The 16,634-nt window shown below is 47.5% G+C and overlaps 1 protein-coding gene across 2 annotated transcripts; it reads right to left on the reverse strand.

The window, feature by feature from the left end:
• Nucleotides 1-241: 241 nt before the first annotated feature.
• triobpb (TRIO and F-actin binding protein b) lies at nt 242-10,408 on the reverse strand. 2 transcript variants are annotated; one of them, XM_062407748.1, is made up of 13 exons: nt 10,026-10,408; nt 6,802-6,858; nt 6,466-6,534; nt 6,200-6,289; nt 5,917-6,026; nt 4,482-4,914; nt 3,854-4,109; nt 3,555-3,666; nt 2,418-2,577; nt 2,161-2,265; nt 1,897-1,983; nt 1,594-1,798; nt 242-1,189 (listed from the first exon to the last, which is right to left on the reverse strand). In XM_062407748.1, exons 1-12 carry the CDS (start codon nt 10,029-10,031, stop codon nt 1,637-1,639), a joined length of 1,647 nt encoding a protein of 548 aa, XP_062263732.1. In that variant the 5' UTR covers nt 10,032-10,408; the 3' UTR covers nt 242-1,189; nt 1,594-1,636. The 2 variants fall into 2 exon arrangements, with proteins under 2 accessions (XP_062263732.1, XP_062263731.1); XM_062407747.1 differs by lacking the exon at nt 10,026-10,408 and adding an exon at nt 8,055-8,222.
• Nucleotides 10,409-16,634: the final 6,226 nt, after the last annotated feature.

Consider the following 16,634-nt stretch of genomic DNA (forward strand, 5'->3'; position numbering starts at 1 on the left):
CTTACTAAGACTAGAGTTACTAGAATCTAAAATGTGTTCACAGTTATATTTAGATAATGAGTCACTGCTGCTCATCAAGAGTGAGCAGTGAATTTCTTCTAGTTTCGAGCCAGTCATCACTTTGACTCAAAGATAAACTGGTTCGATTTTAGTGGTCACAGGTCAAAGGTCACGGTGACCTCATATCAAAGTTAATACAACATGTCAGGAACATCTGGAAGAGCTGATGCTGCACAAACAATCAAAGTGTTTCATGTTGAACTTTTATTATTGATTGCAAAAATGTGTATAATTTACAAAGACAGATACAGGCTCTTCGGTACATTAAATATGAAAAAAGTTTTCAAAAGGCAGGTAGATAAGTAATTTTATCACAATACATACTGTCCATAAAAAAAAAAAGGATAAAATTGGCTCATCAATGCAACACCTGTCGCTCGTTGTGCCGGAGGAACTCCAACAACGATCAGGGGGAACCTGGAAGCGTCTCGGCCGAGGTCTCAACACGCAGGTGGAGACGTGTGTGATGTGGGACAACATTCATTCAACAGCTCTCACAAGCTTCCCCAGAGAAAGCTGATCCTGGATAGGATTATACACAAGTGGAACAACTTCCTATTCAGCTTGCCAGGAAGTGGAAAAGTTTGCCGTCTCGTCCTGTATTGATCCCAAGTTTTGTTCTCAATGCCGCAAGATAGAAAAATAATACAACCACATGATAAGCTCCCGTCTGTAAAGAAACGAGGGCGGTTTCCTCTGAATGAGAAGCTGTACGACAGAAAGCTGATCTGACAGCAGCTCTTCTGTGACTGTGCTGACTCCTGTGGCCTCGGGCAGGAGACACAGTGGCAACGAGACGTTTATCCAACAAAAAGCTGACGCAGCATCAAGTCTTTATCTACAACACCTCATTAAAAAAAGATAAAACATGCCACTCGACAAACGTCCCAGTTTCAAGACAGAATGCTAACTCATACACGCTTTCACTCACAGAAGCTCCAATAAAAAAAAAATGAAAAGTGCAGTTTTATATATCATGTGTGGCCCAGTGTAATTAAACCAGCTAATAGCTATTCATGCTGCTCGTTGGCAGAATGATTGAAAACTAAGGCAACGTCATCACAGCTGGAACTGTACAAATCCAACAGTCGTCTCCTCTGCTCCTCCCTCTCCTCTTTGTTTCAGTCACCTGCAGACACACGTCAAACAGAGGAAAATGTGTAGAGGGGACTTTTAACAACAAGGAAATACAAATTTAAACTAGAAGACACTAAGCAGAGGGAAAACCTCCACCAAGGCCCATCAGCCCCCTTATGAAAGCACATTTAAATTCACTAGATCCAGTTTTTCTTAATAGCATCTGCACTAAATGGCACACACTCAGTCTGCTAAACATCCATTCTTTATCTATACGGCTTGAACTGATCACCGACAAGTGGCAATACACATTTAGTGGGTTCTTTCCTGACCCATAATTCATCCTTCCACCAAGTGACGTGTTAATCTGTCAGGTAGTTTAAAACACCTGCTCATCAAATTCCCTGAATGAGACATTATGTTCCATTTCAAAGCTTCTTCCACATCCATCCCCACCTGTCGCTCTATCTGCCGGAGCGTTGGTACCAGCAGCAGGTCCTCAATGGTCCAGGCTGTTGCCCAGCTTCTGTCCCTCCTGCAGAGCAGCCATCGCCAGCCTCAAGTGCTCCTTCAGACTCTGGATCTCCCGCTCGCTCCGGCCCTTCACGCCACTCAGCTCCTCGTGCACCTCCGTGTAGCGTTCACAGGCCAGACGTTTCTCCTGAGGAGCAGAGGGTGACAGACGGGAGTCAGTTCCTCAATCTGCTGCAGGGACTTCAGCCCCCAACCCCCCCACACACACACACACAGACATATTACCGTGTTGAGAAACTGCAGTTCATTCCTTAAACAAGTAATCTCCTTCTGTAGGTAATTTATCTCGTTTTCTTTCACCCGGAGAAGAACCTGGGAGAAAAACAACACACACAACATATTTCATTAACTCAAATCCTTATGATTATCATTGTAATAGATTTTCACATCTGTTTGCAGCCATGACAGATGTGTCACCTCAGAAAGCTACAGAATGTTTTCCTTCCTCGTCTGGTTTCACATCCGAGTTTAGAGAACAGAAGCTTTTACCTCGAGTTCACAGGACGTCCCGTCTTTATTGTCCTTCGATCTGTCCGGATCTTTGATGGTGGATCGTACACGGCTCATCTCCTCGGTCAATCGGGCCTTCAAGTCCTGCAGAGGAAATCATTTTGATTTACAGATGGAGCAGAAGCCTCTCATTCGGACATTTGCTCTCTCACATGCAGCCCCTCCACAGAGCGTCAGGAGATTATGAGGAGTTCCGTCCTGTCCTGTTCACTTGAGTTTGTTTCCCCCCGACTCACCAGGTTCTCTTTCCTCAGCTGCTCCATGTCTCTCTCCTTGCGGCTGATCTCTCGCTCTCTCTCGGCGCTGCTCTGTTCCGCTCGATTCAGCTCCAGACACTTCTGAGAGTAGCGCTCGGAGAGTCCGGCCAGCTCCCTCTGAAGGGACTGGGTTTCTGCCCTGCACCAAACACAGCAGCACAGCTCATTAAGCTGCTGAGAGGAATCATAGAAATCAACATGTGTTAAATAGACAAGATCCTTCTCTACACTTCCTTTTTGTATCTAGTATTTCATATCTTTATATTGCATGAATCACATTGAACAACGCCATCGAGAAAGTATGACTGCGTTTTCCCTTTTCATCAGGAAACTATTTGCTTCTGCGGTTTTAAAAACCTCTTTACTGCTCATGACCAATAACCACAAAAATAAGGAAGAGCATTCAAGCTGCTAAAAATAAAGAGCATAAAACGCAGAGTAGGCAACACGGGTAAGCCCTAAAATGCAGGTTCCAGTAGCAGCGTCGGTGACAGCGTTGTGTCAGAGGCCTTGTGGAGCTCACAAAGGAAAACTAATCCATGACCAAATTCTCCTACATTCCTCAAGTGCCTCGCAGGACCCAGCCGCCGCTGTGGTGATGGCCACACCGAGACGAGGAGCCCTGGGTAGACTTGATTCAACCTTTTATTTCACTGAGTAAAACCATTTTGTGGCCAAACCAGCTCCGACTTAAAAGCACAACAGAGCCATTCACATAAATGACCAGTGTCGAGCTGCACTGCTGGAGAATGAGGGCTCCAGAACTTATACTGCAAGGCATATAAAGAATTAAAGCTTCCACAGGGCAGCTCTTTATACGTTTGTATTACTGTTAATAAATCGAAATATTGAATTCAATGATAATGTTAGTTTATTTCAAGAGATGAGACTGTTTTTTGGTGGATTCTATATCGTGCCAACAAACAGTTAAATGTGTTTCTTGTGGCAAACATCAGAACGATAACTACCAAAAAGAGTACTCATAATGGTCCATGTCCCATCTGCTAACACGGAGGAGGTGGGATTCACGACCTTTACTGCAGCGAGCCACCAGGTTTGTTCTGACCAATCACACGCCTCTATCCCAGTGTTCGAAGCTGATTGGATGTCACTTACTGTTGATGAACTCGTAGAGTCTGGGAATCGTATACTCCGCTGCCTAGCCTCTTCACTCGCTCCACTTCTCTGTCCAGCTCCTCTTTGTGTTTCTTCTTCAAAGCCTCCATCACTATAACACAAACACACACACGGGAGTGACACAACTTCTACATGATCTCTTCATCACAGCACTTTGTTTTTTGACTGAGAACAGACGTGGTTAAAAGGAAATCGAGACAAACTGAGCGAAATGGAGTGAGAACACTTTGTAACCTGTGTGTTCTAACAACTATCTGGGTCCTGACATGTTCTCTGACCTCGGGCCGTGTCCTGATTCCCCTCCAGCAGCAGCTTCTCCTTCTCCGTCTCCAGCTCCTTGATCTGACGCTCGTGTTGCCGCTGCAGCTCCTCCAGCGCCTGTCGGTGAGCACGCTCCATGGCCGCCAGGCTGCGGCCACATGGGGCGTCTGGGCCGCAGCCGCCCCGCACATCCACTCCTCCACCTCTTCCTCCTCCTCCTCCTCCTCTACCTCCACGTTGTAGTTGCTCCAGCTGCTGCCTCAGTGACGCCACCTGAGGAAAGACGAGGACGGAGGTAAAGCCCACTGAGCCACAGGAGCCGGTACATTTATCAACCCGCATGTCATCACTACACAACCTCAGTGCCACGGTCTGCAAACACAGATTCAAACCAAGATGCACAACAAAACACACAAAGCACAGAGGACTTCAGCAGGATCGACCATGAAGGTATTTGTTCTTCTTTAATGTTTCACTGCCCGATATGTCAAATGGAAAACACTGCTGAAGAAGAAAAGTCAGAAAATAGGGACTCGAGTGTTAAAAGACCGAAACAGGAAATGTTTACTTCATCCCGAACAGATGAAAGTTTTAATTTGCATTTTTATCTAACTTGCAAATTGGAAAATCATCTCCACGCACTACCTCCCTCTGCAGCGCCTCATTGGCTGACTGGCCCGAGGGCCGTGATCCCATTGGCGGTAGCGCGCTCATCTCTTTTAGCGGCAATCGTTCAAACTCCGCCCACTTTCTCTCGATGTCGTCCTCCATGCGTAGCCTTTGGTTCGATCCCACGCCCGTGCCCTTCCTGGACAGCACGGCCTCCCATTGGCTGCTCGTGTTCCTCTCCTCCTGCCATTGGCTCTCCCTGCCCTGCCCCTCGCCTGCCTCTCTCTGACTGGCTGGGAGAGGGCTGGAGGAGGCGGGGACGGGCGACAGCTCCACGTAGTCGAACCTACGCTGAGGCGCGGAGGAGGGAACGTCCAGCTGATCGTTGGCGTGGCGTGAAGACGGCCGACGGGAGGACACGAGGAAGCGCGAGTGGGAGTTCTCCTTGTCGCTGCTGCTGTCAGGTAATCTGGAGATGTTTTCAGACAAATAAATGAATAAAGATTAATATATAAATTATAATAATGTTTTACAATCCTATAAGGAATTAACTGATCAACCCCAAATCATAAGTGCATCACAAATGAGTCCATCTAGGCTCTCAAGGCCCAGCTGGAGATCCTGTGAGAACAGAGCGCACTGTGTTGACTGTCACTCTGAGCTGGGAACGGGACTTTGACTCATCTGCATCTGCCAAAGTATACAGCAGCTGCATGTGAGCAGCAGAGCCTCTTATCTGCCCGTGTTTATCCAAGGCTGAGCTGAAATGAGCTAATCGAAGGAATGCAACAACAACCGGTGTAAAAATACAGAGTGTGAGCAAACACTTCTAAACAAACGGGGAAGAATAAAGGCGGACATCTTTCTTGGATGCTGCTTCCTTGAGACTGGGAGTTGAACTCTGATATGAAAGAGAGAAGGTGTTTTCAGAGTCTCCCTCAGGTTACTCGCCAAGTTTTGATAAATTCCAGGATCTCTATAGCGTCATTATGCTTTTTGAGGCCACAGAATTTTTCAATTGAGCCAAGATGGCCTCATATCGCTGTTTGACAAAACTTCATACTGCAGCGAATACATATAAAAAAGGTCTAAGGCTCTTATTAGTTTAATGACTATGGGGAAGTTGGAAAAACAGTCAAATTCCTCCAAACTACTGCATCTCTAAACTATCTCTTCAACCAAATCACACATACCTAGGATGTTATTTGTGATCTCTTTTCATAACTATATCATTTTTTCACTTCCTTTCACTGAGGCTACATCCACATTGCTGCGCCTTCTTTTAAAAATGCATCAACTCTGCTACAGATGCGCCTGAGCCTCCATTAAACTTTATTATAACTCATTATAATCAGCTGTAAATAGGAAATTACGTAATTTCCTATCATTAAAGTAACGTATTAGCAGTAAGAGCATCAGGGGTCAGTGAACAAACATTTCCTTATTGTAGTCTGTATAATCTGGTAATTACTGTGTGAGGTCCGGGGAGCTGCTGGGTCGTATGCACTTCTTTAAAACCTCGATCCAGTTCCGCCTGATCCCAGCCGTCATGGCGGACAGCGTGACCACGGCCTCCCTCGTCTGGAGAGCAAGAGAGGAAACGGGTTAATGAGAAGCAAAGGATGAGATGGAGACGATAAAGGAGAATCGAGAGGGACGGACACACAGTCAGGTGGAGGAGACACCGAGAGGCAGGGACAGCGTGGGTGTGGCGAGAGAAGACAAAAAGAAAAAGAGATCACAGAGATATTAACCTGTATCTGAAAGCCGTAGTTCTTCTCCACATCAAACTCTGACACCTTCACACAGGATTTCAGGTCAATCTCTCCGTCCATATCATCTTTCTGCACAGAAACACAGAAACAGGATACGTGTTCACACCTTCTCATTGTCACCAAATCATACAAAGAGCCGGTTTGTGATCTGACAAGCTCATCTTTTACTAAATACCAGTATGAGGATATTTTTTAAAACATCTACATTTTCAAAAAACAACACAAAAGAATGAGGAAAGACAAACCTCCTCTGCACTGGCGTCTCTGTAGTACTTCAGGCCAGCGTCCGTCAGAACAAACCAGTGCTTCTTCCACTAAACACACAAGATATCAATTAATCCAAGACTGAACTGGGATCTTCAACATTTAGGTCTGAATATGAAAACCATCTAAACAATACCACAATGGAAATTTGAGAATTTAACAGCAGGGTGGTGTTAAGATTAGATTTTATTAAATAACAGTGACACAGGGAGACTGATAATCTGCCTCTATCATCCGTCACACCACCGGTTTCACTAGGAAGGAGGGATTGAGGTGAGAAGGAAGCAAGGAGAGTAGGAGAAGTGGAGGTGCTTTACCTCTCCACTGTCGTCCAGCTTCGACATCCATCCCTTTTTGAAGTTCAGGAGATCCGGCTGCGAGGCAGAGAGGAACACAGCGTCACGTTCACTGACCCACATTCTAACGTTTCACAAAAAATGCAACTCAACCTGAAGGACAGACATGTGTTTACATCAAGGTCATTATCTGTACGGCTCATATACGCCTGTGCCTCAGGAGGTTAATGGCTGCACCAGCACAGGTTTGATGGCAGATTTAATACATCTGACTTGTTCTACCACATACAAGCTTCAACTCACTTTCTTAAAACACATGTTGAAAAGGGTTTAGTCAATACTGGAACCAGAAAATGTTTAAATCTATACTTTATACACTTTGTGTGTGGCTGTATGTTTCTTGGGGCAATATTATAGATTTTAGTACTTCATTGTGTATCCTTAAGGAGTATGTGTAGTTTTTATAACAGTTTATGTTTATTACGTTCTATTTTGAGCCATTTTATTTATTTAATTTCTTCTTAATTGTTTCATTGCTACCTCTCTACCTCTCTCTTGACATGCTGATGTAACACAATTATTTCCCAATTCTGGATCATAAAGTACATCTATTCATCTATCTATGTATCATCAAGTGTTTGTCGTTCTCTGCTCATAAAAGACGACTTTTAAAACCACAACATACACTAAGCAGCAAACGTCAGTCTCTAAACTTAAGGCAGAGATACTGAAAGTATCTCAACAACATAACGTTTCCTCCAAGATGCTGTTCTGCTGCACTGCAACACCCAAGATTCACGAAAAAGAGAAGTGGCTGCAAATAACGACGCATACGAGGTGCAAGAGCAACAGGAAACAAGTGAGACTGTGAAGAACAAGCAACACGTATCTGAAGAAAGAGTATAGAGGCAGCACATCCTCAGTGAAGTGATGTGCAAACCGGTGTCTACACAACTCGACACTGCTGCACACATTGTGACATGTCTGTTGCTGCAGCTGTGAGGTGATGATGCTTTAACACACGTCTCTGGGAGCCTGGTGTTTCTTCTTGTGCTTCAGACTCAATGACAGAAAGAGGAAAACACGCGCGAGGTTCCTCAAGATGCTGCGATCCCAGATTTAGATTAGGACCCCCCCCCCTCTCCCTCTCCCTCTCCATACATACATACCTGACTTTTCTTATCTCTGCTCCATTGGCATTCACATACCTCACTGTTAAATCTCTCCCTGCATTTGTCATCTCATCTCCCCCGGGTCTTTCTCATTCCCATCACCTCAGTTTCCCAGTGTTGCAACTGCTTGTTCGTCCTCATCTCAGGTTTCAGTCCGGCTCCCTCTTTGTTTGAGCTCTTGATACAGTTCCTCGGCTCGTTCTGTCATCGCCGAACACCCTCGCTCTGTATTTACACTCTGTTCCCCGGCTGGAGTTGTGTTCTCGTAAAACCACAGCTCCACCCAGTGAGACTCTGTGTAATCCAGTTCACCTACGCCGCTGAGCCTCTTTAATCTGACTCGTTTTAAGGTCTGATGACTGGCAACAGACTGTGAAAAGGGAATTATTGAGCAACACCAGGTTAAGAATCGCTAAATCCAATTTAATTTCCCACTCGACTCAAACAAACGATGTGGCATTGTTAAAAGGAAACACACACATGGCTGGGTTTCCAGACACACAAACACAGGCTGCATCACCGGGTGTTGATTATAGGTAAAATAGAAAGGTTTCTTCAGAGAGCCGGAGAAGATAAATAGAGAATTTAAAAAGATTCATCACCACTGACTACATCTTCCCTCCTTGTTTTTCCTCCCTGTGTACGTGTTTTGTGGGAATGAACCGCCGCAGCGTGTTGCAATGTGCCAGACGTCATCATAAATTCAACTCATCTAGTCCATACATGCCCATGAGCAAGGTCAGGGGAGGGGGGGGGAGGCAGAGAGACAGAATGACTGGATCTGTTCAGAAGAACCAGAAGAACGTAACAGAGCGTCTTCTTGTTACACGCTCTCAGATCAGTGGCCAGAAAGTGTCCACTCTTCCTGCCCCCCCTCCCGAGTATAGAGGAGTATTGTCTGGTGAAGTACTCATCCTTCAGGTCGAGTACAGCGTGTGTACTTCTGTTTGGTTCAGCAGAGCGAGAGCAGGAGTGAACCTGATGATACTTTGTGTTCACAGCTCCAGAGAACCAGCCGTGCAGTGAACCAGATATCCTCATATGTTGTGTTATGAAACCAGTTGCAGTGTATTGTCTCTCCTTTGTGTGTGTCTGTGTGCAAACAGCTGGCTCCGACAATTGAATCACACAAGCTTGTGGCTAATAACACTTCCTGCTACTGTAAACAAAACAAGGTCAACAGATCACACACTGCAACACACCTGGAAACCAGCACAAGAAACACACACAACATATCTAACATATCTTAAGTGCGCTGGGTACACACAGACACACACCACAGGGAAAATAACTCAGCTTTAACCTCGCTGTAATTTGGAGGCGGTTCTGCTGAAGCTCGGTGAAAGAATATAATAAACAAGAAACGTCACCTCCTTAGGTTATAGGCAGAGAATGAGAAACACATCCAAAGACGTAAAGATACCAACATCTTCTGTCTCACTATAACCACTAGTTTAATTCTTAGATATAGAATCTATATCTTCAGTTTAAATACAACTAATCAACCTTCAACATTTACTTCTACTGGAACTCCAGATATCTGTAGTTTGATTATGATATGCTTTAAGTCCATATGTCATTTTGATTTTTGCTGCTTTTCTATTTCATATATTGATTCTCACCTAAATGTTTGATGTTCATATCAACAGTTGTAGCACAGAATATTGTAGATATAGATCAATAGAACGATAGATAAATCCATGTACTTTATTATTAATTAAAGTGTTTGTCGTTCTCTGCTCATTAAGAAGAGTTAAGAACCACAACTTTCACTCAGGAACAAAAGTTGTTAAACTTAATAGAAAGAAAAATGTGACACTTCTCCTGATAATTACTGATATGAACTTTTTTGGCAGAACGTTTTACATTTGGCCCAAACCTGTATAATCAAGTTTATTGTGATCATTAAACAACAACTTGACATTTATCAGGATAGTAATCGACACATCTCTCGATATGAAATATGAATATCGAGCTTTCCTCTCTTCAGCTCTGATCAGAGATGTGTTGAGTTCAGGAAGAAGTGACAGACAGGAAAAGCTGTGTGTGCTCCGGAGGTGGAAGTGGTCTTACCGTCATGGTGACAGGATCCAGAGGGTTCGAGCACAAAGGGAAACAGCGTTAACACAAACTAAATCCACCTTCTTCTTCTTCTCCTCCTCTTCCTCTTCCTCTCTGCGGTTCCGTCTCTTTTACTAACGTTACTTTGTCGCAGTGTCGTGAATCAGAGGAGCCGCCGCCGCCATTCAAACCCGCGCTACAGCTCCATGGCGCAAATCTCCTCCAGCTCCTGAACCAACGCTTCAAAGTGCGTGAATCCCCCCGGAGATAAGAGTGCGGGACGCGGGGCTTCCTCCACTTTCTCTCTCTCGGTGAACGGAACGTTACGTGGGACCTGGCTGCGCCTCCGCTGCTGCTGGTTCCACTTCCTGGGCGGATCCGTGCGGAGGATCAGGGCAGAACATGAAGCCTCCAACCCGGGGCCCGAGCTCCTCCAGCGGCCGAGAGGAGGCACCCGAGGGCCCCTGGTCCACGAGGGAGGGTTTCATATTCTAATTCATATTATTATAACTAAAAAGTAGTATGTGCTTCCTTCTGTCCAGACACCAAAACTCTCATAATGACCACGACAAGGACCTGTGGAGCTATTTCTGTACTTTGTGCCACACAAGGAAGATTTCATCTGGATTTATTCGATTTATAATAAATTATCACAACAAAAAAAAAGGTCTCCAGGTAAACCAAGCAGACTGGAAACCCTCCTGCCACACGAGGAATATTATAATCCAGATTACAGACAATGGATTATCACAACAACAAAAAGACGCATGAGCGTGTGGAGTCAGCAGGAGGTGGTGTTACACCTTCCTTCTTTCCCAGAGGAGCAGCCATCTCTCCCTGTACTTTACAAACACACACATAACACATCCACAAGCTATATGTCACTCAACTGAATATATTTGGGCTTGCATACAAAGTGGCAACCCCCCGTTCGAAACCCTCTCTTGGTAGCTATTGGTTTCAGTTCAGGAATTTCAACACATGCCCCAGCACACCACAACTGACAAAGCTGGGCCTTATGAAACGCCTGCAGGGTGTAGGTGAAGTCGACAGACACACAACAAGCACCAAGACCCTAGTGTGGAGATAGTGTGGCAGCAGATTATTGACAGAAGTTGTGTGAACACTGGATAAGCAGCCAACAGCTGTCGGGTAAATATGTAACAGAACGTCAGCACATATTCAAACGGGCACAATAAACCGTGTGTAGGCAGGTTTATGGTTTTTACCACAAACATTAGCGATAAGAGAAGAATCTACTGTTCATTCCAAGTGTGGCGCAGTGGGAGAGGTCGTCTCCACATGTTCGTACAGAGAGAGATTAGCTGTGAGCGGACGGGCGGCACCACCACATACCTGCATGTGCTCCGATCTGTGGGGATGACTTCCTCTCCAAGAGCCGCCCTCGTCTGCTGTGGGGCTGCCCGACCTCTGCAGAAGAACAGCCGGCCGTTAAATATGGAGATAATAACAAGTCCTATACGGAGATTTGCAGAAATCTAGCGTTTGGAACGTGGAAGATGTGATTAATTAGGCAGGTGAAAACCACAGAGCAGTAATATATCATATTGTACAGGAGGAGAAAGAGATTAATCCAGATTTAAAGTCCTTTTATACACATCGTGACAGTTTCTCTATCGTGTCCCTCTGTGCTCGGAGTTCTCAGAAATCCTTATTTATTGTTAAGAGAAAAGTGTTTTTATCACCCCTGTTTGTTTGTTGCTTGTTTGTTTGTAAGCAAGATTACTCAAAACCTCTCTGGGCAGAACCAAGATCAGGTTCTAGATAAAGGACCAACAGGACACTGTAGCGTCTTCGATCAGGGACGTTCATACCTAACTCAGAGGCTCCAGACAGAGAGACACCTACTCTTAATTCACCAGGGACAAGACGTGAGGACATAATGTGATTTAGGAATCAATACTCTAGGCTTAACTGTCCAATCGGATGTGAACACCTACACGTAACATAGAAGGTGACAGCTGTTCTAGCCTTTCATGGATGCATCAAATCTACATTTAAATCTTCTTTATAAGACATCAGTGCAGGTTTGTGCTCCACCAAGAACCAGTCTTGTTTACTAAATGTAAAGCTGTCCTAGAAATGTGTCTTTTTGTGTTTACCTCAATAAGAGATTGTGTTGAATTGTGTTGAAGAGAAAAACGAAATTCGGCCTTTTAGAAGTTCCTTTGACCGACCCTACCTGCAGCGAGGTGGAGGAGTGAGCCCGGGACAGATGTCCACTGCCAGCGTAGTGCCAGTCTCTGTCCGTGTCCACTGCATCGTCCCACTCTCTGGACGGGTGTTTGCTCAGGGAGTGACTGGAACAGCACAGACAGGTTATCAGTGTGTGTGTGGTCAAACTCATCTGATCTGAAGGTGCAGAAGACACTGAGGTGTTTGTGATCTACAACATCAGATGTAGGACTTGTGATGTTAAGTGTTTCTTTGTGGTTTAAGTCTCACCTGGCTGGTTTGAAGAGCTCCTGTCTCCGGGACGGCTGCTGGTTCCCGATGCGCCCTGTCTCCTCCCTCTCATGGATCCTCTTCACCTTCGGCAGGTCAGCCAACATGGCGTACTCCTCCCTGTTCCGGCCTGTGGAGCCCCCCGACAGCGGGCCGGACTCAGAGGACTCCATGGAGCTCTGGGAGGAGGTGTGCCTCCTCATTTGAATGTGAGGTGCAGGAGAAGGGCTGCGGCCGCGGTGCGAGCTCCTCTTGTCACCCGGTGAGAGGGAGCGCTCCTCGTGGACGTGTCTACCAACCACAGATCTGATGCTGCTCGGGCTCCTCGGTTCCTCCTCCAAGGTGACGAAAGCCGCTCTGCTGCCATTCGTGGTCGGTCTGGAGGGTGAAGCACCACGAGACAACGAGGAGCTGCGGGGGGAGTGGGTGGAATCCCGCCAGGAGCGCGGGGAGTGCTTGGAGTCAGACCTTGAGTCAGTGTGAGTGTTTTTCCTCTGCAGAGAGCGACTGGAGTCTCCATTAGTGGCACATCTGAGGACTGAGTAGCCTGGCGGGTCACTGCTGCCCCTCCCCGCGGGAGAGGAGCTGCGGCTGCTGTGTTTCAGGGAGCTGCTGGTTTGGGTTTTCCTCAGTGAGTGTTGCTCAGACACATCATGTCTTTTCCTCGATGGGGACACACTGTGAGCATCACGGCCTCTGACTGAGCCGGTTCCTTCTGACTTGCGCAGCAGCGAGTGAGAAGGAGCCTCGTAGCTTCTCCTCGAAGGCGACTGGTTACGACCCTCACGACCACGACCGCTCAATGAACCACTGGTGTCCGTCTTCCTCAGTGGAAACTGACGAGGGGTTTCATGGCCTCTTCTTCCAGGGGAGGAGCCGCGGCTGTCACGACCTCGACTCCCAGGACCAGGACTGGATTCAGTCTTGCGGAGGATGGATTGAGTCGGCATGTCGTGACCCCGTCTGGGTGGAGACACGGCGGGGGGGCTTTCGTATTCGTGTTCTTGTTCACTCAGTCGATTCCTTGCTGTTGAATTCCGCAGCAGAGCCTGGCTTTCAATATCGTAGCCCTCTCTGACGGGGGAGCCGCAGCGTCCGTTGTGTCCTCGTCCGTTCAGAGACGTAGCTGACTCCGATTTGAAAAGAAGGGACCGGGTGGAGGAGCTGTAATTTCTCCTTGGCGGCGAGGAACTGTCCCGGCGAACCTCGGGGGTTCTCCTCGATGGAGATGAAGATCGACTGTCTCGTCTGGCTGGAGACCGGCTTGTGGTTTCAGTTTTGCGGAGGGACATGGGCCCTGGAGGTTTATGGTCCCTCCGTGAGGGAGATGAACTTCTGCCGTCAGGACCTCGAGAACTCAAAGACCCATTTACCTCTGTTCTCCTCAAGGAGCTCCTGAAGTCAGACACCGTGCTGGTTTGGTATTTAACCGAACCAGGAAGTGATTTGAAGTTTCTCGGCAGAGTTCCAGACTCGGCACGTCGGGCCTGTGTGCTTTGCAACGAGCTTCTGGATCCCGGCTCCTCGTGGACGTGTCTACCAACCACAGATCTGATGCTGCTCTGGCTCCTGGGTTCCGTCCCCTGAGACCGACCTCCACCATCCGGACTGCGCCTGCTGAGGGAACCGGTGGACTCACTGCGCCTGAACGGTAAATTTCCTCTTGACGGAGAAGAAGAGCGAGACGGCAGAGCTGAGCTACGCCTTGAGGAATCAAACCGTCCTGATTGAAAGGACGAAACATGAGACGAGGGGCTTCCTCGGCCATATGAGCTACTGAATCCCTTTCGGTCCGAGGCCAGTGACTCCGCCACCTTGAAAGGCGTCGGACTGGGAGAGCGAGGGCCAACTTGGGCCTCAACCTCGATGGCAATATCATACGGGTCAGGCGGATGGGTTCCCAGAGGGAGGTCGTCATATTCATCCTCTGGTACCTGCCGTTCCGACGCCACGCCGAGATTCGGGTTCCTGAAGGGGATGGTGTCTTTGGGCTCAATATTTCTGGCGCTGAAGAGGGGATGCCCTCTCTCAAAATGGCGGAAGGGAGCCGATGGGTTGCTGTCACGGAGCGAGCGGGCCCCCGTCGCTCTGCCCAGGGAGAAGTAGCCGCTCTCACGCTTCTCCCGGTCGTCGTTCATCCCTGAGAGAGAGAGAGAAGGAGTCAGGCAGTGTGACCGAAATAGAACAAGTGAGGGGGGGGGGGGGGGGGGCACACACATCAGAGCTCAAGAGGTTCCCTGACACACAGATATATTGTGTTACTGATAATTGATTCTGTGACACCTCCGCTGGTGACATCAAACAGTATTGTGGCGTAAAGAACACCAATGGGTGAAACCGGATATGAACCGGGCCGGAGCAGTCAGTCATACCGAAGCCTCGGCCGACTGTCGGACTCAAAGATGATGCCGTTACGGTTCTGCCACGAAACACAACTACACAAGCTGAGCTGTCACACACACCCGCTCGCCGGGTGAAGCCCTCTCTGCTCCTGGCTTCATCCATCCACGCCCGGGGGCTGGGCCGGTGGGGCGGGGGGTCGAGCCGGGTCATGGCGGGTTTGGCCGAACGGCGACGGATGGGCAGGTACTCGTCCTCGGCACTGACGGAGCTACTGAACTCTTGGAAGCTGGGAGAAGACATGGAGGAGGTGAAAGAGTAAAGAGAAGGTGAAGAAGGAGGGGAAGGAGCCATTTTACAGGAAAACTGTTCAGAAGCATCACACGACATGAGAGTTTTGGTAATTTGAAGTTGAGATATCATGTTCTAAATGATTAAGCTCTAGTTGAGTTAAGCATAGAAATGACAGCGTCCTGATCTCACCGACCTGTCAGTGCTGTCGTCGTCGTCTCCGTCGCAGATGTAGAGCTCACACTCGGGGCTCAGGATGCACAGGGAGCTCTCACCCTGACCTGGACGGACGCCACTGACATCACAGTAGCTGCTCACCACCGAAAAGCCGTCAGAGTCCTCCTGATAGGACGACACGTTAGCACACGAGCCAATCGCAACATCGCAGAACCCACAGGGGAAGATGTTCCTGATATTGTGCCTCCTCAGGAAGGTGCAGCTTTAAAGGACGTGTCATAGAGGACACGGAGATGGAGGGTTGAACAGTGTTGTGTCCTCTGTCCTCACGGGCTCAGCCTGCTGTTCGATTAGAGTTACACCTCTGTAACCCAACCTCACTGCCGGCTCTCCTCATTAAAGTTTCAACATTTCTTCAGCTGCCATGAACCTTCAAACCATCTCTGGAAATAAGTGTCTGTAAACGTCTGTTCACTGGAAATAAACTCCAGGGAATCAGTAGATATGATATCACAAAGTAATTCTACTGCTCCAAGTCCATGTCCATCATGTTTGAGAAACATTTCAGTCATCAGACAAAATCATCTGTGTCATGGGAGCAGGTTAGACAGAGGAATGTGGAGGTGTCTTAGTTTTAATAACGTGAACAGGCCCAGCCTTTCTTTATATTCACCCTTTGTTTAAAATTACAAGAGATTCCCAAGAGGACAGTAATTGATCCAGCTTCGTTAATTTATTATAAGGAACCGCTCATTACCGCTCGTCCTGCGTCTCTGACCTTTCTCCTCGTCTCAAGTATGATCTCATGAACTATGATCACTCATGAAACTACGATCACACAATAAAGTACGATCACACAATAAACTACGATCACACAAGGAAACACTTTAGATTTTTCTTGGTCATATAAGGAGAAAAGTTAAAAGTTTAAATCCATATTTGTATTCTAACTTGCAGCATCATTTCTGATCTGCAGGACAAATTAAAGTGTCTCATTCTGTTTCTCAGCATCTTGCTCCTCGTGTCTTTCTGACCTTTTACCTGTGACCTCTAACTCCCCCCCCCTTCTTCACATCAACTCCATCCCATCACTCCTCACTCTCCTCTTTCTTACCTTGCTGCTGGTGTCTTTTTCCTCAGCCTGGGATTGGATTGGTGTTAACAACACGCCCTTGCCTGCCCCAGTCCAAGTCCCAGTGTCAGTCAAACCCCCAGTCCCAGTGCCTGGTAAACCCCCAGTCCCAGTGCCTGCAGTGGGTTTCAGCCGCGGAGCCTCCTCGGTGCTCTCCCCTGCGCCGGCGTGCAGGTGCCTCTGGCGCAGGCAGTCATGGCAGCGTGCCGGGTCGA

The sequence above is a fragment of the Platichthys flesus genome, chromosome 16 (assembly GCF_949316205.1).
Source record: "Platichthys flesus chromosome 16, fPlaFle2.1, whole genome shotgun sequence".
Classification (NCBI taxonomy): domain Eukaryota; kingdom Metazoa; phylum Chordata; class Actinopteri; order Pleuronectiformes; family Pleuronectidae; genus Platichthys; species Platichthys flesus.